This window comes from Panthera pardus, unplaced genomic scaffold (genome assembly GCF_024362965.1).
Source record: "Panthera pardus isolate Hobbes unplaced genomic scaffold, ASM2436296v1 HiC_scaffold_18, whole genome shotgun sequence".
NCBI lineage: Eukaryota > Metazoa > Chordata > Mammalia > Carnivora > Felidae > Panthera > Panthera pardus.
This window is the reverse complement of record NW_026526743.1, coordinates 10,243,658-10,267,369: the sequence shown is the minus strand read 5'-3', so window position 1 is coordinate 10,267,369 and position 23,712 is coordinate 10,243,658. Positions and strand designations below refer to the sequence as shown.

General features: G+C 46.8%; 1 protein-coding gene and 1 long non-coding RNA gene across 13 annotated transcripts in view; one reads left to right on the top strand and one right to left on the bottom strand.

The window, feature by feature from the left end:
* The window catches only part of ZNF667 (zinc finger protein 667), a 77,767-nt gene that overhangs the window by 33,080 nt on the left and 20,975 nt on the right, over window positions 1-23,712 (bottom strand). For 2 of the 7 annotated variants that reach the window (XM_053906209.1, XM_019439134.2), the window contains exon 2: window positions 1,513-1,604. In XM_053906209.1, the coding sequence (XP_053762184.1) occupies window positions 1,513-1,604 (92 nt within the window). Of the gene's footprint in view, window positions 1-1,512; window positions 1,605-10,995; window positions 11,109-11,404; window positions 11,585-12,661; window positions 12,759-19,052; window positions 19,135-23,712 lie in introns of those variants that run through there. The other 5 variants (XM_019439140.2, XM_019439137.2, XM_019439138.2 and 2 more) reach the window with 5 other exon arrangements.
* On the top strand, window positions 11,902-14,493 carry LOC109260727 (uncharacterized). 6 transcript variants are annotated; one of them, XR_002077127.2, is made up of 3 exons: window positions 11,902-12,031; window positions 12,402-12,841; window positions 14,160-14,493. It is a non-coding gene; the product is annotated as an uncharacterized LOC109260727 (long non-coding RNA). The 6 variants fall into 6 exon arrangements; XR_002077128.2 differs by having other exon boundaries at window positions 14,156-14,493; XR_002077125.2 differs by having other exon boundaries at window positions 12,402-12,882.

Here is a 23,712-nt window from a genome sequence, read left to right as displayed (position 1 = left end):
AGGCAAAGCATTTTTCTCAGTACCTTACAGGTACTGACTCATGTTAGCCAGTGACTGGGGCACTGCTGAGAGGATCACAGCAATGTTACAGATGAGTAAACAGGAGGCCCAGAAGGGGAGGTGATTTATGGAAGATCCACAACCAGTGAATGGAGGAGATGGAATTCAATCTGAGCAGCTGGCTTCTGATTCATGCTCCTAACCACATACTCTCTAAAGAGCATGTGACTAAACTACACAGGGCAAAGATTCTTCATAGATGTAATCAAGGTTACTAATCAGTTGATCTTAAATAGGGAGATTATCCTGGATTATCTAGGTGGGTGATGTAATCACAGGAGCCCTAACAGTGGGGAATTTTCTGTAGCTGGAAGAGAACAGAAAGGAAGTCAGGGATTTCTGAAGCCTGATTTGACCTGTTACCGCTGGCTTGAAAATGGAAGGGGACCACGATGAAAGAAGGAACTGAATATGCTAATAACCAATGAGTTTAGAAGTAGACCCTGAACCTCAGATGGGACCACAGAGCCAAGCGACACCTTTATTTCAGCCTCGTGAGACCTAAGACAGGCCAAGCTGCACTCTGCCTGACCTCTGACCCATGCACGAACTGTGTGCCATAAATACATGCTGATTGAGCAGCCAAGTTTGCAGAAATTTGTTATAACAACAGAGTACAAACACACATAACTTATAGGGCAAAAATGTTTGTTAGAGAAATTGCGTTCAAGGTGTTTACTGTAGAAAATCAGTTCATCATCTAAAGTGGTGAAGCACTGGGGCGCCTGAGTGGCTCAGTCGGTTAAGTGTCTGACTTTAGCTCAGATCATGATCTCATGGTTCGTAAGTTCGAGCCCCACGTCGGCCTCTGTGCTGACAGCTCGTAGCCTGGAGCCTGCTTCGGATTCTGTGTCTCCTCCTCTCTCTGCCCCTCCCCTGCTCACGCTCTACCTCTCAATAATAAATAAACGTCAAAAGAAAAATTTTTTTAAGTGGCGAAGCATGTTTTTTAATAGGAGGCTGACTCACTGGCCTGATTCCAACAAACCCAATCTGAATAGAAGATTATGTGGAATTTCTTACACACAGAGAGATTTCCTCCTTGTATACGTGGGTTGTACAAGTGAAAACAAAGCAACATTAACAGATTAACTCTAGAGCACAACCTCGAATCTTCCTCTGCCTCAGAGGTCTTGCCTGGGCACCCAGGTCTACCTCGAGAAATCATGGTGGCTCCCCTCTTCTGTCTGAGGAATAGCGCTGGCAGACACCCTGAAGATGCTGAACAAATAGGTGAATGGCCATGGGTACACTGAGAAAAAAGGAGAGGCAGGCACTGAGTGGGTTACGTGGGGTGCTAGAGCTCTTATGCTCCTACCCTCCATGGTGATGGGAGGAAACAGAAACAGGTCTTGGATGGGATTCTGTCAGGTAAGAAGTTTCCATGGAAGGAAAGCAAATGGCCTATGTCTTATAAGATGAAACTTCCCCCCAAGAAGAATCGCTATTTACCTTGGACTTGGACTTCCCTCGTGCAGCAGGCATCCTTTCCTCCCCGCTGAGGGTTCGCATTTGAAGAAGGGCAGAGGGCTGAGAAGGTGGGGCTGGGGGGAGAAGAGAAATCATGAGGACGACAGGTCCTTTTGGGTGTTCCCAGAGTCTTTAGGATACAAACCCCCTGGCCCCTCCCCCTGGTTACCCATGCACGTACACGCGCACACACACACGTGCATAGACACACACGGAGGGATGACAGAACAATTTCTGCGGCATTCCTGCCCCTTCTCAGGGTTGGGAAAGGGCAATGGCCAATGCTATCTGCTCCCAAGACAACAAAAGGTTCCAGATCAGGAGACAAATGAGACACGAAGACACCTATCCATTCATTTGGCAAGCATTTGTTCAGTTTCTACTATGTGCCAAGCATGTCCCAGGTGTTGGGGAAAAAGGAGAGTTAAAGCAGAGAAATACCAGCTCCCATGTACTTTACTCCAACAGGAATGGGCAATACAGAACAGTGGGACATACAGAACAGTGTCAGCTGAGATCATTGCTATATTTGGGAAAAAAAAAAAAAAAAAAAAAAAACAAAACACAGAGGAAGGGGTAGAGTGATGGAGTGGTTGGGAGAGGCCTCTCAGAGGATGCAACATTGAGTTAAGGTTTGAATGTAGTGCGTGAGGCACTTGGAGAAGAACATTCTAGGTAGAGATACAACAGGTGCAAAGACCCTACAGCAGGCACGTGCTTGGTGAATACAGGGTAGTGAATGGTGTGCTGAAGAATGAGGCGGAGAGTGGTGGCCTAGGAGATGGCTGAGGTCAGGAGACAGCCACGTCGTGAAGACGGTCAGGAGCACTTGGAATTGATCCTAAGTGTGATAAGACATCACTGAGGGTGCAGGGGTCTGAAGAGTGATAGATCCGACTTAACATTTAACAAAATTTATTGGGAGGCTATGTGGTGAATGAACTGTGTCTGCTGGTGAGGGGTGGAGGGGACACAGGAGCTGAAGAAGGAACTCATTAGGCAGGTATGTGTAAATCCAGCAGAGACTTCAGTGGTCTGGATTAGGCCCCCTCTATTACTCTGAACCTGTTTTTCTACATGCGTGTCATTAGCCACTGGTGACGACTGAGTTCCATTGAGTGTTTAATGTTATTTAATTTCAGTTAATTAATTACTAAAATCATAATAAAATAATAAATATTAATATAAATGAATTAAAATTTAGTTATCTAAAATTAAACACTGGGGCGCCTGGGAGGCTCAGTTGGTTAAGCGTCTGACTCTTGATTTTGGTGCAGGCCATGACCCCGGGGTGATCAAGTCCTGCATCAGGCTCCACACTGAAAGTGGAGCCTGCTTAAGATTCTCTCTCCCTCTGTCCCCATTCCCCACTCATGCTCTCAAATAAAATTTAAAAAAAATTTTTTTTTAATTAAAAAAATAAATAAAGGGGCGCATGGGTGGCTCAGTCAGTTAAAGCATCTGACTTCGGCTCAGGTCATGATCTTGCCTTTCATGGGTTCGAGCCCCATGATCTTGCCTTTTATGGGTTGACAGCTTGGACCCTGAAGCCTGATTTGGATTCTGTGTCTTCCTCTCTTTCTCTGCCCCCACTGTCCCCACTCACACTCTGTATCTCTCTAAAATAAACATTAAAAAATAACAATAAAAAAATAAAAAATAAAATTAAAAACTCATCTTCAATTTACTGTAAAACTTTGAAGGATGTTTGAAACTGGCTGTGTGAATCTACTTTTCCAATGGTAAGTTTTATGAAGTTTAAATACAGATCAAATAATGTAAATTATGTATCTGAATTGAGGTGCACTGCATGTATAAAAAACACAGATTTCAAAGACTTAGTATGAAAAGAATGTAAAATATCTCATTGGTAATTGTTTATATTGATTACAAGTTGATGCTTAGAATATATTAAGTTAAATAAAATATGCTAAAATTAACTGTAATGATTTTTTTTTAATTTTTCCAATGTTGCTGCTGGAAAATTGAAAACTGTATATCTTGCATTACATTTCCACAGGACAACTACTCTCTACTAGAGTCTACACCATTCTATTGCCCCATTTCCTTCATAGCACAAGCTGCCTCCTGAAAACGGCTTGTTTATGTTTATGTAGGAACAATCTCCTTCACCTTAACTTGGGCTCCATGAGAACAAGCACTTTGTTGCATTCACTGTTCTGGGAGCTAATAACATGCCTGGCACAGAGCAGTGCTCAAGAAATTCTTGTTGACTGAATCAATAACCAGTCCAGAATGCTTCCTTGCATGCTGAAATTGGGAGTGGAGTGTAACCATTTTATGCCAAAATCATCTTACAGAGAAACACTTCTAATAGCAGTCATTCCAAGCCCTCTAAACTTGTCTTTTGGAGAAGGCCAGGGTCTAGAAAAGGCAGAAATGGGAGTATAATTTCCATTTTGAAAAATTTGAAATCTAGGAAAAAGAACAATAAAATGAACACCTGATTACTTTTTACCAAGTGTTAACATTTTCCTTTTTTTCTGAAATCATTTCAAAGTAACAGACGTGATAGAAGTTCACGCCTAAATGCTTCAGCACACCTGAAGAATACCATCGTCACGCCCCAGTGCCAACGATAGTGGATACGTCACAAATTGTTTTTTTCTATGACAAAGGAATAGCAGCATACGGTCTGGAAGACGGAAATAGGAATGTTTCTCTCTACAGATGTTCTTTTTTTTTTTCTCCCTTGAGGGTGGGGTTAGGGAAGATAAATGAAACCAAGGCCATAATTAAGTTTCTAGTTTGAAAATGGTCATGTTTTGATTCAAAATCCAAGTCATTGGGGAGCCTGGGTGGCTCAGCCAGTTAAGTGTCTAACTTCAGCTCAGGTCATGCATGATCTCATGGTTTAAGACTTCAAGCCCTACATTGGGCTTTCTGCTGTCAGCACAGAGCCTACTTTGGAGCCTATGTCCCCCTCTCCAGATCATTCTCTCCCCCTCTCTCTCAACAAATAAAAAAAACTTTAAAAAAAAAATTACAAAACACAAGTCAGAAGATGACCTTGTACTGTTTAAGGGAACCTAGCCAGAAGAATGTTTGGTTATTACGCTTCTCTCTTTAAAAGAGAAAAGCAGGGCATCTGGGGGAGCTCCGTCAGTTAAAGAACCAACTTTGGTTCAGGCCATGATCTCAGTGCTCGTGGGTTCAAGCCCCACATTGGGCTCTGTGCTAACAGCTCAGAGCCTAGAGCCTGCTTTGGATTCTGCGCCTCCCTCAGTCTCTGTTAAAAAATAAACATTAAAAGAGAGAGAGAGAGAGAGAGAGAGAAAAGCAGTAATAAGCAAGAGTAGCAATACTAAGATGAATAAATACAGGGCACTTTTGTGAAGATCATCATTTAATCCTCGCTCCTAACTTGCTGGGGCAGGTACTCTCATTAGTGCCATTTCCAGACGAGGAAAATGAAGCACAGAGAAGTAGGGATTACTTGCCCAAGGTCATATAAGGCTGGGAACTGGCAGAGCCCAGATTCAAGCTGAGGGTGATCCAGATATCCCACTAACCACTCTGGGTCAGAGGGAAGGGCTGAGTCAAACATCACTCTGGAGTCAGACCACCCAAGTGTGATGACTATTTTCATTAGCTGTGTTACCACGGCCACGTTACTGAACCTCTCTGCCCTTTTTCTCCCGTTAAACAAGAACAATACAGAACTACTGAGGTTGTCCTGAGGCTTCACAAAACTTGAACTCAGATCCTACATCTCTCTCCTTCCTCATGCAGGCCTCCTTGCCAGTCCCAGAATTTGCTACCACAGCCCTGCCTCACTTCCTCACTCCTTTCTCTCTTTGTTCCAATCTCACTCTCTACCAGTCTCACCCTAACCTGTCTAGTAACACTGCAACCTGCCTCCCACCCTCCTACCTACCACTCCCAGTCTCCCTTGCCCAGCCCTGACTTCTCTTTTCTCCGCAGCTCTCATTGCTAATGCACTAAGTGTGAGAGAACTAAAAAGGCATACACTGGTCTCTGCCTTCCTCCTTGGTACCACGGAACTCCTAAAACCCTTGTAAATGCTTAAGTGATAAGAACACTAGGAATGTTTCTTGTTTCAATGAGGTGACTCTGGGTGGGCTCCTGGACAGGGTGTGGTCATCAGAAAGACCAAGCCATGAAGAGAAGAAGCCTGAAATTTTCAGCCTCAGACAAGGGGGCCTACCAAAAGTCTTAGATGCCTGAATTCTCTCTGCATTAGACTCCAGGGCAGGGGTGTGTTAAGTGATTTGCGGCCCTTGCCAATTTCCATGGTGTAAACACTCCCATCAGGGCCCCACCGTAAGCTACCAAACTGATGTCACTGAGCTTACAGCTGGGGAAAGGTGCACAGAACAGGTCTGTGAACGGGTGTGAGCCAGCCCCAGCACTCCGCAGCCACACAGCCTGAAAATAAAGCTCAATTCTTTGCCTGGGAGTTCTCCTACTTTTAATTATCATTCCCAAAGCATAGAGGTAATGCCTAGCTCTGTGGGACACACCCCAAGGCAGTTTCCTCATTATAGAAAACTACTGCTGGTTGGTTCTATTTCGTTTTGAAACATCCACATGACTTTGGCATCCTATGTCATAATAAACCTGAGCCTGTATTAACGTAATCATACTTTAAACTATTTACCAGATCAGTACATCCCTTGGCTTTTTTTCCCTTCCAATTCCTCAAGGACAACAGATTACTGCAGGAAGTGCATCATGTCCATCCTGTGGTTTCTCATAGCTGCCTGAACTCAGCCATGCAACCCAATCTAGAAAAGCACAATCCTTGTCCACAAAACCATTTTCTGTGAGGAGCCCAGCACTGCTGGAGAAGAAAGAACAGCAGTTTGGTATGAGATTATTCCAGATTCAAAGTCTGCCTCTGCCGATTACTGGAGTAAAGAAAACCTACCTCGCCATTAGCTGTTAGAAGTTTACATGAGCTACCTTTTTAAGAGTTATTTTCAGCCACAGGCACATGGTAATTTCTTCCCTTCCTTCTCCTCTCACTTTTATCTCAGTTTACACCAAGCATCCCAAAGACCAAGGAAGCCTGAGATCCACTGAAAAGGCTGTGGGTAGAATTCTCACAGAGTGCTGACTGGAGAGAAACTGCCACCACCTCAAAGGAGGATAATTTGGCAACATCTTTGAAAACTGAAGGCACACACCCCCTCAACATAGTAAACCTCATTTCTGGTATTTGTCTTTGGAAGTCCTTGCATGCGGATAAAACGACACACAAGAGCATCCAGTGTGGCAAGACTTATAGGAAGAGGCAGTATGGTCCTGCGGTGAAGGACTTGTGTCTGGAAGCTGTCTGGGTTCAACTTGTAACTCTGCTACCCTTCCCTAGTGTACTCTCTGGGCCTCTGCTTCCTCCGCTGGCAAATGACGCAAGCAACTGACGCCACAGAACTGTTCTGAAGACTAAATGAGTGAAAGCACGTAGCACACTTAAAACAGTGCCAGTGCTGAACAAACGTAAGTTACCAAGAGATTGGAGACAACCAAATTGCCCATCAATAGGGAAATGGCTAAGTGAGTGTTACGTGAACATGATGCGACACCAGGTAGATCTTAAAAGGAACAAAGTAATACCACATCAGTGCTTCTTCGTTGAGGACAATTTTGCACCCAGGGGACACTTGCAATGTTTGGGGACATTTGTGGTTGTCACAGATGGATGGGGTGGTGGTGGTAGTGCTCCTGGCATCTAGTGGGTAGAGGCCAAGATGCTGTTCAACACCCTACATTGCACAAGATAGCACCCCAAAGCAGAGAACGTCAACTGTGCCAAGGTTGAGAAATTTGCTGTACACGAATTGCGTGAGATGATCTCCATGATGTGATGTAATGACAGTGAAAAAGGAACAGAAAAACCACTTAGAGAAAATGAAATATTGAAAACATAATATATATGTTTGAAAAGGCAGACATGTTCTGGAAAAATAATCATGACACTGGCAGCAGTGACCGTCTCTGAAGAGAGGACCTAAGTTACTTGGTATGGGAAAAGAAAACTCAAAAATTCACCATCCCCCCACCCCATCTGCACTTTGGCATCATGTTTCATGCACATATAACTACTTCTTCAAAGCAACACAAATAAAATCGTGTAAATCCCACACTACCTCAGGGGAGAACAGTACACCTAGCCTGTCTTCTGAGACTCAAACATAGTGTGGAAAGGGCTTGGCAATTTAAATTTAATACAAAGCTAACTTTTTTTTTTAACATTTGTTCCTTTTTTGTGAGACCCAAAGTGCAAGCAGCAGAGGAGCAGAGAGAGAGGGAGATACAGAATCAGACGTAGGTTCCAGGCTCTGAGCTGACAGCACAGAGCCTGATGTGGGGCTTGAAAACCACGAATCATGAGACCATGACCTGAGTCAGACAACCAACTGAGCCACCCAGGCGCCCCAATACAAAGCTAACCACTTGATCCTAAAGTGAGGTTGGCTTCCCAGGATGGGAACAAGTTTCAAAGACATACTGGGCAGAGGCCATGCCTCTCCTCAGGAGCAGACAACTAGGGTTCTTCCTCTCAGCCCCAACATCTCTGTGATCCTGGGGGGCTGTGCTGAGCACTGAATTGGCGGCAGGTCCTAATGTACCTGAGAACCAGGCATTTAATGAGCAATCTCATTGCTTCCCTTCAAAGTCAGCTTTTGCTGTACCAGCTATGAAATATTTGACGATCACCCCTACTCTGATCCTGCCAGTCCCAGAGGCCAAGATAACAAGATACTTTCCTTAAGGACCCTAGTCTAACTGTAACAGAAAATATGGGCTTCGCACAGGAACAGATTTCCTCACTTGTAGGACGGGGCTAGGAACGTCCCTAATGCAGGAAAGCACAGCTGTCAAGACTGTCTCGGATAAAATATTGAAAGCACTTGTCACTCATGTCTCCTCCTCTTCCTCTACCAAATTAATTTACCTTATTACTCAAGTAAGCTCTCGGAGCTACAGCTCTCAACCTTGTTTGCACATTAAAATGTCTCAGGAGCTTTTTAATAAATATTGATGGCTGTGCCCAACGGCAGACTAATTAAATCAGAATCTCTGAGAACCAAGTCTGGGCACTTCTTTTTATTTTTAAAAAATTTTTTAATGTTTATTTATTTTTCAGAGAGACAGAGTGCAAGCAGGGGAGGAGCAGAGAGAGAGGGAGACACAGAATGGAAGCAGGCTCCAGGCTCTGAGCTGTCAGCACAGAGCCCGACACGGGGCTCAAACCCATGAACCATGAGATCATGACCTGAGCTGAAGTCAGGCGGTTCAACCAACTGAGCCACCCAGTTGCCCCCTGGGCATTTCTTTTTAAAGGAGATGCTAATGGGAAGCCATAGTTTAGAACCCTTACCCCAGTGTCTACGAGCCTTGGGGCGGGGCTGAAGGTCTGACCTCTCCCGTAGAAACCCACACCTCAGTGTTGAAGAAAAGCCTATGATGACCTCAAAGCCAAACTCTTGGATTCCCCAACCAAAGGATACCACCAAGTCACTGATGGTGGCCTCTACTGGCTTTGGGACCGAATGAGATGCCCATGGGAAGCCTGGGTATTGATCCTGTGCTTAGTCCCTAATCCCATCACCCTGCTTTACCCAACAAAACGCTTGCCACTGCTTATCGTAAATTGAACCGTCTTCCTCCCGAATGCCAGTCCCAGATGGAGAGTAACCTGTCTTGTCCGTTGACTAGCACAGCGCCTGACCCATGGCAGCCGCTGGACTACGGAGTGAGTGACTCGGGCAGGCCACAGACACATTCTCTTCTCGGGCAGAGAACATCATCCTCATGTCTTCTCTCCTCCAGCCCCTCGCCCTCTTTCTTATCTGCACACCTTGAGGGAGTCCATGGTGTGCCTTCATCACAGCTCTGACGATCCTGCCCTCCAGGGGACACCCCGCAACGCAGGGACAGGTTTTTGCTTTCACGCGTGGGGGAAAGGGGGCTCTGCTACGGCCATCTGATGGGTAGAGGCCAGAGATAATGCTAAACATCCTACAGTAGGCAGGGCAGCCCCCCCCCCCCACCCCGCTGCCCCTACACAAAAATTATCTGGCCCGAAGAATCCACAACTCAAAGAAGGAAGACGTCTGGGCAGACACGGAAAAATCTCCAGACCCCTGTGTTATCAGCAAATCCTGCCCCTCAGGCTCTGCCACCTCCGACCCAGGTTATTCACCCCACAAGCTCCCCAGGGACATGTCCATCCTGGAAGACCCTGAGCCGCTGGTCTCCCCTCACACACCCTGCTACTGCCCTCCCAAGACCCGACTATTAAACTCCGGACCTAAGCTCCAACCTGGCCTTCAAGGTTACTTTCTAGGTGGGCCTGAAACCTCTACTCCGACGCTCAACTTCGGATTTTCCTCCCTCGGATTTTTTCCGGGTGTGAGACCCCTGGGGTGACTACGCTAATCATTAAGCAATTATCGCCCACTGCGGCTTACTTGGGCCAGGCACCCTTCTACTCCAGGCTCACCCCAAGCCCGGCATTATGAACCGTCCCTGTTTTACAGATGAAACTGAGGGGCAGCGGAGGGACCTCTCCCGGGGTCACACGACTAGTGAGCGATGGAACCTGGAGCCCCAGGGCTGCTGCAGAGGAGACCGGTCCCAGAGGCCAGCAGGGCTCTGCCCCCCACTTCAAATACACACGAAGGCAGGCTCGCAGGCTCGGCTACGGGGGGCGGCGCCCCTCAGCTGGGAAAGGCCGACCGCGCACCCCCAAGCTCGGAAATGCAAACGGCAGCGTTCACCACCGCACCCCTACCTCTGCCCCGACACGGCGCTCACTTAAGCGGCGCCAAGCCGCGGGCGGGGTGTCTCCCCTGCGTGACCGCGGGGAACCCTCCCACAGGGACGCCTGCACAGGGAAGGGGGAGACGACGGCACACGCACTCTCACCCGCCCAAGTCGCACAGCCGTCGGTTTGGGGCGCACACAAACGCGCCCCACCAGCACGAGGCCTCGGAGCAGCACCCACGCACCCACATACCCACTCCCGGCTGTCCAAACATCTTTCCTGTCTTACAAACGACCACCGCGCACGGCGGTCCTCGGACGCGCGCCCACCTGCCCACGGTCTGTCTGTCACACACACACACACACACACACACACACACACACACACACGACGCAGAACGCCGACCACCTCACGTCCCAGACCCGGTGCTCCCCTCAGCGCTGCCACTGGCGCGCGCCGCCCCGGACCCGCAGCCTCACCCCACCTCAGGCCCCCGCGTCCCCTCACGACCCGCGCAGCCCCGCCAGAACCCACACTGCGTCACGACCCTGCGCCGCCCCAGGCCCACGACCCCTCACGACCCCGCGAGGCCTCGTCAGGAATCCACACTGAGTCACGACCCGCGCAACCCCCGGCCCGCGCCCCCCGCGCCCCCTCACGACCGCACGCAGACACACAACCCCACAGTCTTACAGACACACGCTCACATTCAACTCAGTCCTCCCGGGTCGGGTCCCGGCGGAGCCCACTCCGACAACTGCTCGGCACCCCGCGCCCCCAGTGCCCCTCCGCGCCTGCGCACTCCCCTCGGAGACCCCAGGCGCAACCGCCGGCCCCGCCCCCTCACACGCACAACACGTAGCAGGCCGCCGCCCCGCCCCCGGACCGCCCCGAGCGCGCCGGGCCCCGCCCCTAAACAAAGCCACGCGGCGTGCACGCGCTCACTCTCCTCGGGCGGGGGCGAGGGGACTCCCCACACGCTGAGCCTGAGGCCCGCCCCCTCACATGCAACAGACACTTACGCAAGCACGCCCCGCAACCCCTGCACCGAAGCGCGCGCCAGGCCGAGCCCCGCCCCCGCACAACCCACGGAGCAGTAGAGCCGCGCGCACGTACAGAGTGTACCTGGAGCGCCCGGGGCCACGGTTCTCCTGTTAAATCATGTGGATGCCCTGAGGCGCGAGGGGCTTTCTGCGAGCCAGGGAACCAAACCCAGCCTCCGCAGTTGGCCTCCCTCACCGGCTAGCACACCCGCAGGTTCCCGTGCATGGGCTTGCACTGCGGCGCTCGGCGGTACTGGGAGCCGGGCTCCCCCGCGGTTGCGCGTGCGCACTGCGACCTCAGTCCGCAACCCCCAGCAGCCTCCGGGGCGCAGCGGGGCCAGGCCCAGAACGAGGGGCAGACCTCCCGGTCTGCGCGTATCGAGATCTGTCCGGCCCGGAGTCGAAAAGACCGGGGAGAGGGGCCCAGGGACGGTGCTCAGGCCAGAAGTAGAATCTCGTTCGCGCCAACGTAGAACGAAGGTCCCCAGAGTCCCTTGCGCTGCGCCTCTCTGGCCCGCAGCCTACATTTCCCGGGAGCCCCTGCGACGCGTGGGGACGCGGCGGCGCGCGGAGAGGAGCGTCGGGCGGCCGCGCGCGCAATGGCTGCATCTGAGGTGACCGCCTCGTCCTCCGGATTCTCTGAGAGGTGTGCGGTGTGGACCCGCCCCTGGCACCTGGGCGTGAGTCCCGGGTTGTGACGGTACGTCTGAGTCCGTGAGGCCCATTTTGTGCCATTGTATCTTCTGAGGCCCTGTGTTTGTGATTGTGTTTTGCGTGTGTGAGGGGGAAACACCGGGGTTGAGTGTGTATGCTCGTGCCCGCAGGTGTGTCGTCTCTGGCTGCTTTGGCACCACGGCAGAGGTGAGCCTACAGAACCTTAAATTACCGTCTGACTCTGGATGACTCTGTGTGTGTGTGTGTGTGTGTGTGTGTGTGTGTGTGTGTGTGTAGGGAACCACAGAAACCGAATGGGTGTGTGCACAGAAACCACCGTTTGTGCAAGCGTATGTTTGCGTGCGTGACACCACGGTGACTAATTTTGTGGAGACTCTGTTTTTGCGTTTTTATAGGCGTGTGTGTACAATCCTGACTGCAGTCGCAGTGTGGACTCTCCCCGCCGTCGAACAATGACCCCACTGGCGTGTGCTACGATCCGCCCTGATTCTGACCCTACCTCGCTGGCGACGGCTCAGCCCCCGGGACGGCGCTCACCCCCCTCCCCCACCGGACCCCAGCTCCAGGTCTGTAGGTCAGAGTTTCTGGGGACCCTCCTCCGAGGGCTTAATATGCCAAGAGCGGATCACAGACCTGGGAGAGGCGTCTTACTCACCGGTCACCAGCGTTACAAAAGGACGTAACCCAGAAACGGCCCTGGAAGAGGTGCGCAGGGTGAAGCTTCCACTCTTCCAGCGCCTCCACGCGTTCACCGACCCGGAAGCGCTCTGAACCGCGTCCTTTTTCGGAAGAGGCTACACCGCAGAGGCACGGTGGATGAAACCTTTGGCCGATGGTGATGGAACTCAATTTCCAGCCCCTCTCCCCTGCACCGAGGTCAGGGGGTGGGATTAAAAGTTCTAACCCTCGCCCGCAGGCTTGGTTCCCCTGGCAACCAGCACCACCAAAGGAGTGTTCCTCGATTTCCTGTTCGTTAACATAACAAAAGAGAGCCTTCCCTCTCAGCACTTAGGAAATTCCTAGGGTTGGGGAGCTCCAGGCCGGGAAGGGGCGAAGAACGAATGCCTGTTTCTTACTACACAGCACTACATCGCGCCACGTGCGGGGGAAACCCTGGGTTTGTGGCGGTGCCCTCTGGGACTAGGTACTAAGAATAAATGTGTAAGGCACTAGTTTCTGCATTCCCAGTTGTGTGACAAGGTGGTGGTGATCATCAAAATAGCAGCTAACGGGTATTAGGACTTTCACTACCACCGCTGCTAGCAGCTGGCACATTGCTGCCCCAGGTCAAAAGTGTCATTTCCACTTAAAGTTTTATTTAATCCTTTTAACCCTACTGTTGTTTCTACTGAGCTCTCCGGTCTCCAGGTGCATAAACGGAGGCACAGGGAGGTCAGGTTAACTCACCCAAGGTCACACAGCTAGTAAAGATCAGAGCGTGTTTTTGAACCCGGGTCTTGCTGACTCCAAAACCCCTGCTCTTTGCACCCCTTCGGGTTTTTTTTTTTCCCTGGAGCAAGCTGCTTCTTGAACTGGGAGATTCGTCAGTACCTGGTGGTGCTGGCGGTACCTCTGCTGACACCTGGAAGCTAGCACCAGCTGTCTGGGAAGATGCTTTCCCTACGGAATTCACTGTGGGGTGGGCATCCACTGGCCAAGAGGCTGCTAACTGAATTCAGGAATGAATGCATGGATAAATGAATACTGCTAGTTTAGCCATACAGAACTGACGCTCGAAGACATTACACTGTTTCTTGACAAGTGAAATTTTGGGAGCCAAGGTTCAAACCAGAAATTTCTGACGCAAAGTCACAATGATATTCCAGAGCTTTATCTTAAGCCATTTTTGTCTATTTCATTTCACTTATTCTTTTATTTATCCAATATTTTAGTTTCTATTACGTACCAGGTATTTTGCCAAGTTGATGTAAAATGATAGAATCATAACAAAATAGAGGTGGTCTCCAAAGTCATGGAGATCACAGTAAAATAAACGACCCTTACAGTAAATAAGCAAATAGAAGTAGAGTACATTCATGTAACACACTGTAATTTAAGAATATTCTGATAGTTTATCCATTATGTCATCACATAGGATGGTTTGAAAGAATTTCATGCAACTTAGATAATGTGGGTTTTTGTTTTTTAGAGAGAGAGAATATCTCAAGCAGTCTCTGTACTGGGAGTCTGATGAGGGTCTCAGTCCCATGACCCTGACACCATGACCTGAGCGGAAATCAAGAATCGGATCCTCAACTGATTAAGCCACCCAGGCGCCCCTATAATTTTTATGTTCATTTTTAACTTTGTTTTGAAATTGTACAAATTTCATAATTTTCATTCATGTTTTCCTTTTTACCCTAGAATTGTTTAATGGAAATGTTTTATAATTTCCTGTTGTAAGCATCCTTTATTTAGGTTTTCATGTTCTCCTTTAAATCTCTTCATTTCTTGCATTGTGAGCATAAATGACACTTGTAATTTCAATTTTTGGACATACTGATGCATTCTTTGTAACCTAACCAAATATATGGTCATTTAAAAAAGATTCTGTTCCTCACCCTGAATAGGAAAATTTTGAAGAAATAAAGGCTGAGATAGGCTGTCCCAAAGGTTTCCCTGGGAAGGCTATTAATCCTTGGTCAGAATCCCGGGAAGTCAGGAGAAATCATGGCAGCCCAGCCAGGCTCCACCTTTTGGCCTACACGAACATCCTTCAATATAAACTTGCTCAGGAAAGCAGAACTGAGAAGAAACAGACCAAGTTGTTAACAGTGGCCATCTATATAGAATATCAATTATTTTCGGGGCGCCTGGGTGGCTCAAGTGTTGGTTAAGTGTCAGACTCTTGATTTCAGCTCAGGTCAGGATCTTGCAGTTTGTGAGACCGAGCCCCACATGGGGCTCTGCGCTGACAGTGAGGAGCCTGCTTGGGATTCTCTCTTCCTCTCTCTCTCTGACCCTCCCCCACTGTCTCTCTCAAAATAAATAAGCTTTTTTAAAAAAATCAATTATTTTCAATATTTATCTTGATAACTTACATTACCCCCACTTTTCTAAAATAACCAGTTATCTGGGTGGCTCAGTTGGTTAAGCCTCCAACTCCTGGTTTTAGGTCAGGTCATGATCTCACGGTTCGTGAGTTCAAGCCCCACATCCGGCACTGCACTGATAGCACAAAACTTTCTTGGGATTCTGTCTCCCTCTCTCTCTGCTCCTCCTCTACTCGCTCTCTCGCTCTCTCTCAAAAATAAATAAACATTTAAATAAAATAAGCAGTTATCACTCTTCCCAATGGTAAACCCAGACCACATTAATAAGGCTAAATAGTGGGAAGTCACACTTACCCATTTACCACAATTCTATCTGATAATAAATAAATTACCTTTCCTCTAAGTGTAATGACTTAGCAGAAGCAAAAGTGATTGGAACCATTTAAGAGCTTTGGGTCCCCTAATCACTGATGGTTCAGTTCCTCCAGTTGGACTCCCTCCTACAGAAACCAAACACCAGGCACAGACCTGGGCTTCTCCCAAGCCTAGCCCTGCTGGAGCAATCAGGGTGACTTCCCAGCTGCTCCCACGAAAGCAGCCCCAGGGAAGGAGCCACAGTTATTGGAGAAAGTGGTTAAAACTGCAACAGCAGCAGCTCTGGGGAGTGCAGGGCAAGTCAGCAGGTGGCAAAGGAGGCATGACACCCCTCCTTCCAACCCACTGTCTGTGGGGCAAAGCACGGGGAGAGGAACTGTGCTCATAGCCCAGGAAACCCATCATTCAGTGTCATCCTCAGATGTTACCAGAACATGCAAGCAGACAACTGAGTATTCAGGAAGCATGAGATCCTCTCTCTGGAACTTGAAAGAGATGGCCCATTTCCCCAGGCTCCCCAAAGGAGAGATTCAACAATAGCACCCTTTTCATCCAGAGGGATAAAATGGATTCTGGAGAGAATGAACAAGCATAGATGGTATTTGCAGTACTGTTTTCCTGATGGCAGGAATAATGGGCAGTTTGCATCTTGTCGCGCATAGTTGAATAACTGACTTCTTATTCACCATTGCCATTTTCACGTGTGTGATGCATTACTAGCACATTACATCACATTACTAGTCCTAGACTGACTCCTGGCTTGTGGTTGGCGCTCAGGAGCCAAAGTGGATGTATAGATGTATAGATACACCAGTTGTTCTAAACCTCAGGGGCCACAAGGCAACATATGAAGATACTTTTGCTTGACACAGTTTGGGGAGGGGTTCTATTCTACAGCCTCTAGTGGGTGGAGGCCAGGGGTACTGCTAAACATCCCACAATGGACCTGACAGCTCTCTCCTGAAGTTACCCTGCCAGAATCTCAACAGTGAGGAGGCTCACAGCCCTGCTTTACATATATAAACTTATGTCCCACAAAACTTTTCAATGGATTCACAGTTCTGCATTTTGCAATATACTCTAATTTAGCCAATCCCCTTAACCATTCGTGCCTTTTCTCTTTTAAATATACTGGCATTACCTCTTGTGTGTTAATCTGGTAAGCAGCTGCCATCTCTGTTTCTATTTTCTTCTTGGGTCTACCCAGGAAGAAGGTGGAGGTCACAGGCCTGCAGCATGTTTTAATGTCCTTGGGGTTTCAGGGCTCTCCCAAATACATAGATGCCCTAAGTTCAGCCATTTTCTTGGGGTTTTATGCTTCACTCAAAGCTCATGGCTATGGGAACAGACACTCCACCCGTAATTAAAACCTCTAGGAGAGCGTCAGGGGGGTTCAGTCGGTTAAGCGTCTAAGTCTTCAGTTTGGCTCAGATCATGATCTACGGTTTGTGAGACCGACCCTGCATTGGGCTGTGCAGTAGCAGCACAGAGCCTGCTTGGGATATTCCCCCCGACCCCCCTCTCTCTCTGCCACTTCCCTGCTTGAGCTCTTTCTCTCTCTCTCAAAATAAACAAACAGGAGCATCAGTCATCTGGTTCTTCAAAGCCGATGACTACAGCAAGGACCCAAGAGAAAGACACACTGTGTGGTGTGACTCTTCACAAAAACAGCAGCCACTCCAGTTTTGCTTTCAGAAGCTTCCTCAAGGCTGAAGGGAGCACCAGCCTCCTTGAGAAAGGATGCCTCACTGCTCTGTGGGGTGAGGGGCAGATCCTGGAGGATGCCCCTTGAGGCTCTGCTGTGTTGTCTTGTGGGCTCTGCGCCTGCCTTCAGCCCACCTGAGCAAGGGGCTCTCAGGCTTCACTTTGACAGGCCTGCTGATGTTGTTATGGTGGCCATCTTTGACCTTACGCTCATCAAAAACTATTCCCTCATTCACTTTACCTGGAGACCACCTTGCAGAACTCTGCTAAGTGAATCGGGAAGAGGGGCACAGGAGAAGGGGACGAGATGACAGGGGGCTAGGCATGTCTGCACCAACATTTCCCATGCCCTCTTACGAAACACAACTCCTGGTCAACTTCCATGATTGTCTGCTACGTCTTACTCATGACTCTGCCTCCTACCTAAATTTGGAAAATGCAAATTTGATGACATCTGTATAGACGGTACTAATTAAGGATCACTTTTCCAAAATAATTGCAAGAGTGTGCTTCCCACACATTAAAAATGTGCATCCAGGCTGCAGCAACTTCTTACTCAACACGTCTTCGGAGGCAAGGGAAACAAAAGCAAAAATGAACTACTGAGACCTCATTAAAATAAAAAGCTTCTGCACACCGAAGGAAACAATAAACAAAACTAAAAGGCAACCGACAGAATGGGAGAAGATATTCATAAACAACATATCAGATAAAGGGTCAATATCCAAAAATCTATAAAGAACTTATCAAACTCAACACCCAAAAACAAATAATCCAGTGAAGAAATCGGCAAAAGACATGAATAGACACTTCTCCAAAGAAGACATCCAGATGGCTAACAGACACATGAAAAAATGTTCAACATCACTCATCATCAGGGAAATACAAATCAAAACCACAATGAGATACCACCTCACACCTGTCAGAATGGCTAACATTAACAACTCAGGCAAAACATGTTGGCAAGGATGCGGACAAAGAGGATCTCTTTTGCATTGTTAGTGGGAATGCAAACTGGTGCAGCCACTCTGGAAAACAGTATGGAGGTTCCTCAAAAAGCTAAAAATACAACTGTCCTACAACCCAGCAATTGCACTACTAGGTACTTATCCAAGGGATACAGGTGTGCTGTTTCGAAGGGACACATGCACCCCGATGTTTATAGCAGCACTATTGACAACAGCCAAAGTATGGAAAGAGCCCAAATGTTCATCAACGGATGAATGGATAAAGAAGATGTGGTGTATATATATACAATGGAGTATTACTTGGCAATCAAAAAGAGTGAAATCTTGCCATTTCCAACTATGTGGATGGAACATGAGGGTATTAAGCTAAGTGAAATTAGTCAGAGAAAGGCAAATATCCTATGACTTCACTCATATGAGGACTTTAAGAGACAAAACAGATGAACATAAATAATATAAAAATAACATAAAAACCGGGAGGGGGACAAAACATAAGAGACTCCTAAATATGGAGAACAGAGGGTTGCTGGAGGGGTTGTGGGAGGGGGGATGGGCTAAATAGTTAAGGGGCACTAAGGAATCTACTCCTGAAATCATTGTTGCACTATATGCTAACTCATTTGGATGTAAATTAAAAAAAAAAATTTTTTTTAAATGTGCATCCAACACCTCATAGGTCAGTGATGCCGCTCTGAGTAACATGCACCCAGTGTTCTGGAAGTGAGCACACCATGGTGGATGAACTGAGATTGTGGCAAACATGTATTCGAACCGTGGAGAAGTCCTACGAGCTAGGAGTAGTTTGGGTTCTCTAGAGGTGCACCCCACACACTATGATGAAGGGCAACGGAGGAGCCTGCCTGTGTTTGCAATGGGAAATCACATCTGCTGACTGTCATCCCCAAAAGTCTACTGGGATTGGGGCCAATCTGTGCTTATATATTCACTCAACACTTTTTTGGTGACTGTCTACATGCTAGGGTCTGTGTGAAGGACCAAGGCTTACCTGTTAGGGGTCAGGCGGTAGCACATTGGTCAGGAACGCAGGCTTTGTCTGTAGACTGCATTCAAATCCCACGTCTGACTTGTTGATATAGTGGCTCTAGCAATTAGTAAGGACAATGCCTGTGATTTTTCATTCACAAACTATGGGTAACGATAACATCTTCCTCACTGGGTTGGGATAAGGTAAACAAGTTAATACACATTAAGTTTTAAAGACTAAATGAGCTCATAGCCTTAATGCTGGAAAGTGCTGTCATGCTCTGCCCTACAGACAATTGTTGACAATGCATCAACATGGGAAGATTTTGAAAAATCAATGTATGAGATTCCAGAGAGAAGGTGACCTGGGGGATTATGGGACTTCACAGAGGTGGGCAGAAGGGGATTTTAGAGTGGGCACACCTCATTTGTGAAGTCAGTTTTAAGGATCCTCCATGGTAATTCCTGTGCTAGGCCTGTGATAAACCTTTTTTTTTTTTTTTTTAGTTTTATTTAAGTAATCTCTATACCCAACATGGGGCTCGAACTCATGACCCTGAGCTCAAGAGTGGGACCCTCCTCCCACTGAGCCAGCCCTGTAACAAGCCCTTAGCCCTCTGAAACCCTTTGTGATGCATCAGAGTCATGAGGAATGCTTTCCTCAACACCCCCACCCTCCAGTGATGTGACATTGGGCGAAACAGTCTCATTGCTTGTTTCTGTTTGGTTCACTCTCATATGAGATCATACAGTATTGGTTATAAAGATTAAGGAGAAATGACATAATGTGTGTAGTGCCTGTCCCTGTGCCTGGTCCTCAGAGCAGTCCTCCACCCATGGAAACACCCCATTTCCTTGCTCGGTTTTGTCATATCATTGTCTTCCTCAAAGACATTCTTGCCCTGAGGTGCCTGGGTGGCTCAGTTGGTTAAGTGTCTGACTTCGGCTCATGATCTCACGCTTTGTGGATTTGAGCCCCGCGTTGGGTTCTGTGCTGACAGCTCAGATCCTGGAGCCTATTCAGATTCTGTGTCTTCCCCTTTCTCTGCCCCTCCCGTTTACACTCTGTCTCTGTCTCTCTCAAAAATAAATAAACATTAAAAAAAAATTTTTTTAAAGATGTTCTTGCTGAGTAATTGGGACAATGTGACTTTGCATTGTGTCTACAAGAATATACTCCTCTGCGAAATACAAAACAATTTTTTTAAATTTATTTATTTATTTTGAGAGAGAGTGCACGAGCAGGGGAAGGGCAGAAAGAAAGAAGAGAATCCCAAGCAGGCTCTATGCTGTCAGCACAAAGCCTGATGCAGGGCTTGAACTTACAAACCTTGAGATTATGACCTGAACCGAAATCAAGAGACAGACGCTTAACTGACTGAGCCACCCGGGTGCCCGAGAAATACAAATTTATATAATCATCCAACAAATGAGCTTTACAGTACTAACAGTTCATGATCTCTATGTCACAATGAATAATAAACATTTTCTCAGTGTTGCGAAATTACTTGTAAATATCACAAAAAGCAATGATAATCATCTTTGAAAAAGTCTGTACCTGAGATTCTGACAGCCTGAGGCCTCGTCACTAGTTTGGGGGATTGAGGAAGTGACTGCAAAGGTCTGTCCTCTTCTGGTTTCCCTGGCTCCTGGGGACCAAGAAAGGTGACTCCAGCTCCCTCCTTGTCTGGGACCTGGATTCCAATTCTTTCTCTAGATATCTGAGGCTATCAGAAACTCAACTCAGCCTCTGGACTGCCTTTATTGAATTTAAAAATGTCCAGGGACACCTGGGTGGCTCAATCAGTTGAGCGTTCCACTCTTGATTTTGGTTCAGGTCATGATCCCAGGGTCATGGGATCGAGCCCCGTGTTGGGCTCCATGCTGAGTACGGAGACTGCTTAAGATTCTCTCTCTCCCTCTGCCCTTCACCCTCACTCACACACTCTCTCTCTAAAATAAAATAATAAATATAAATAAATAAATTAATTAAAATGTCTATTGGGTTTTGAAAAGCTGCCCTAAAATATCATGAATAATCTCCTATGATCCTAAAGGAATAGGACCAGTAAACACTACTTTACTCTTTTGTTAGTGTTCTGATTCCACCAAATAGAGTTGTTCTAAATGACATTTTGGACATAATGGAAGAAAACCAATCACACTCTGTCTCTGAATGCTTGCTGATTAAGCAGGAGCATGCTTTTATTTTCCCGTTCTCTCTCTCGTTTACTAATCTTGCTCCAACCTACCTGCATGTATGTTCACCCTCCTCACATCTGTCAAATAGCATCCCCAGATACCAGCAAGACAACCCATCCATGAGATAAAGCCAAGCTCCCTCCAATCCCAGCATGACAGAGCACTGCCTCAATGATGTCTCCTAGCCTCTGCGTGAAGGGGGTAAGTTGGGACCTTTTCTTTTGTGATTTGAAGGTGGTTTAAGTGGAAATTTCAATGCAGAGTTTTCCTAAGGATTGAGTAGGAATCATGCATGATACAATGATTTTGGAATGATGAGACAAAGTGATGACAAAGTCAGTCATCTGAGGTAAGGAGTTCAAAGACTCTTGACCTCTAAACTGTTGTATAATGATTTCTGTCAAAGAGATGGACCTTTCAGACAGTTCCTAAAATGAACAAAGGTTACTTGCAACCTTTGTTATGTTGTGTCCCACTCACAGCACAACGATAGCAAAGTTGTGCTGTGAGTAGAACTGTACAATCAAACAGGAGTCAACAATGAACTGTGTGTGAATGTTGTAGTAAGTACACTGTATGTGTGGATTTATCCACTCTGATGTTCCGTGAATTTTTATAGGTAAGAGAGAAGTAGAGGGTACTATAAAAACCACAGGTGAATAGTAGCAAGTTTTACAAAAGGCTAAATGGCCACTGGACAGCTAGATGACCACTTATTTAGCTATCAGAACAAAAGAGAGTGGAGGGTCAGTTCTCCCAACTATGCTATTTATCTTTATGGGTAATACACAAATATAATATAATGGATGCTAGTCCAAGACTCATCAGACCAATAAGGTGAAAAGGAAACCATAATTAGATTCCAAGTAAGCATAAAAGTTTAAGAAAAAAATCTATGGAGTAAAAAATAAAAATAAAAATAAAAAGACAAAAGGTTATATCATCATTGAGAACCAAGGTATTAACAATACTATTGAAAGACACAGAAAGCCCCAGAAATTCCCAAGAATAAAATTGTATCTTTTTTTTTAAGATTTTATTTTTAAGCAATCTCTACACCCAACATGGGGTTTGAACTTACAACCCCAAGATCAAGAGTCACATGCTCCACTGACTGAGCTGGCCAGGGGTCCCTGTCTTCAATGTCTTATATCAGTGTCTTATAGTTTTCAGCATACAGACCTTTCATCTCCTTGGTGAAATTTATTCCTAGATATATTATTCTTTTTGATGCTATTGTAAATAGGATGGTTTTCTTAACTTCTCTTTTTGATAGTTCAGTATTAGCGTATAGAAATAACTGATTTTTGTATATTGATTTTGTATCCTGCAACTATACTGAATTTATTATTCTAATGGATTCCTGACTAGTTCTTGATGTTCCTGTTCAGATTTTTGGAGACAACATTTGAAGGGGCTGGATGCTTTGCGCTGGCCATTGAGGAGATCAACAGAGATGCCAATCTGCTTCCCAACCTCACCCTGGGTGTCTCCCTTTGGGACTCCAGGTGTCCCTGGCCCTTCAAAAGGTAGTGAATCTGCACTCAGGTTACAAGGGCTGCACTCCTAACTACAGGTGTTGGGGCAGCCCCCCTCTGGCTGCAGTGGTTGGAACAACAAGTTCAGCTCTTTCTAGTCCCATGGCAAAACATCTGGGGCTTTACAAAATTCCTCAGGTGAGTAGTCCTGAAACCCCCATCATTATGCTTAATTACATCCCTATTACAAGCATCATGGACTTACTTATTTATACAAAGTCAAATTCTTTTTGAGCCTCCTTATCCTAAACTACAAAATAAAGAAAACCATAGTCTTCTCCTTGTAAGTTGGGGGAAGGATTGAAGAATAGATGTGAAGGGTGAAAACAGACTAAGTCCTAACGTGGTATTATTGTCTTGACTCTTACCCTCTTCCTCTTCTTCATCCTTCTGCTCTTCTTCAATTTCCTGTTATCATTGGCAGTTTTCTTATCACATAGTAAAACATCAGAAATTGTTGGGGCGCCTGGGTGGCTCAGTCGGTTAAGCATCTGACTTCGGCTCAGGTCATGATCTCGCGGTCCGTGAGTTCGAGACCCGCGTCGGACTCTGTGCTGACAGCGCAGAGCCTGGAGCCTGTTTCAGATTCTGTGTCTCCCTCTCTCTCTGACCCTCCCCCATTCATGCTCTGTCTCTATCTCAAAAATAAATAAACGTTAAAAAAAAAATTAAAAAAAAAAAAAAGAAATTGTATTAAGGTCTCATACCCTGTGGTCATCATGTACCAAACCAACCTTTCAGATTCTCGGATGACAGTCAAATCTTGTCTCAGAGACATTATTTATACATCGCTACCACAACAAAAACAACCACAATAGTAGCATCCACTTAAGAAGGAACTCTGATTCTCCTGGAATTTTTCTAAGAAATTCTCATTTTGAGGAATCTGTGGTAGCGAGGAATTGTGCCTTCATTCTTGCCTGGGGATTTCAGAAGCCGTGA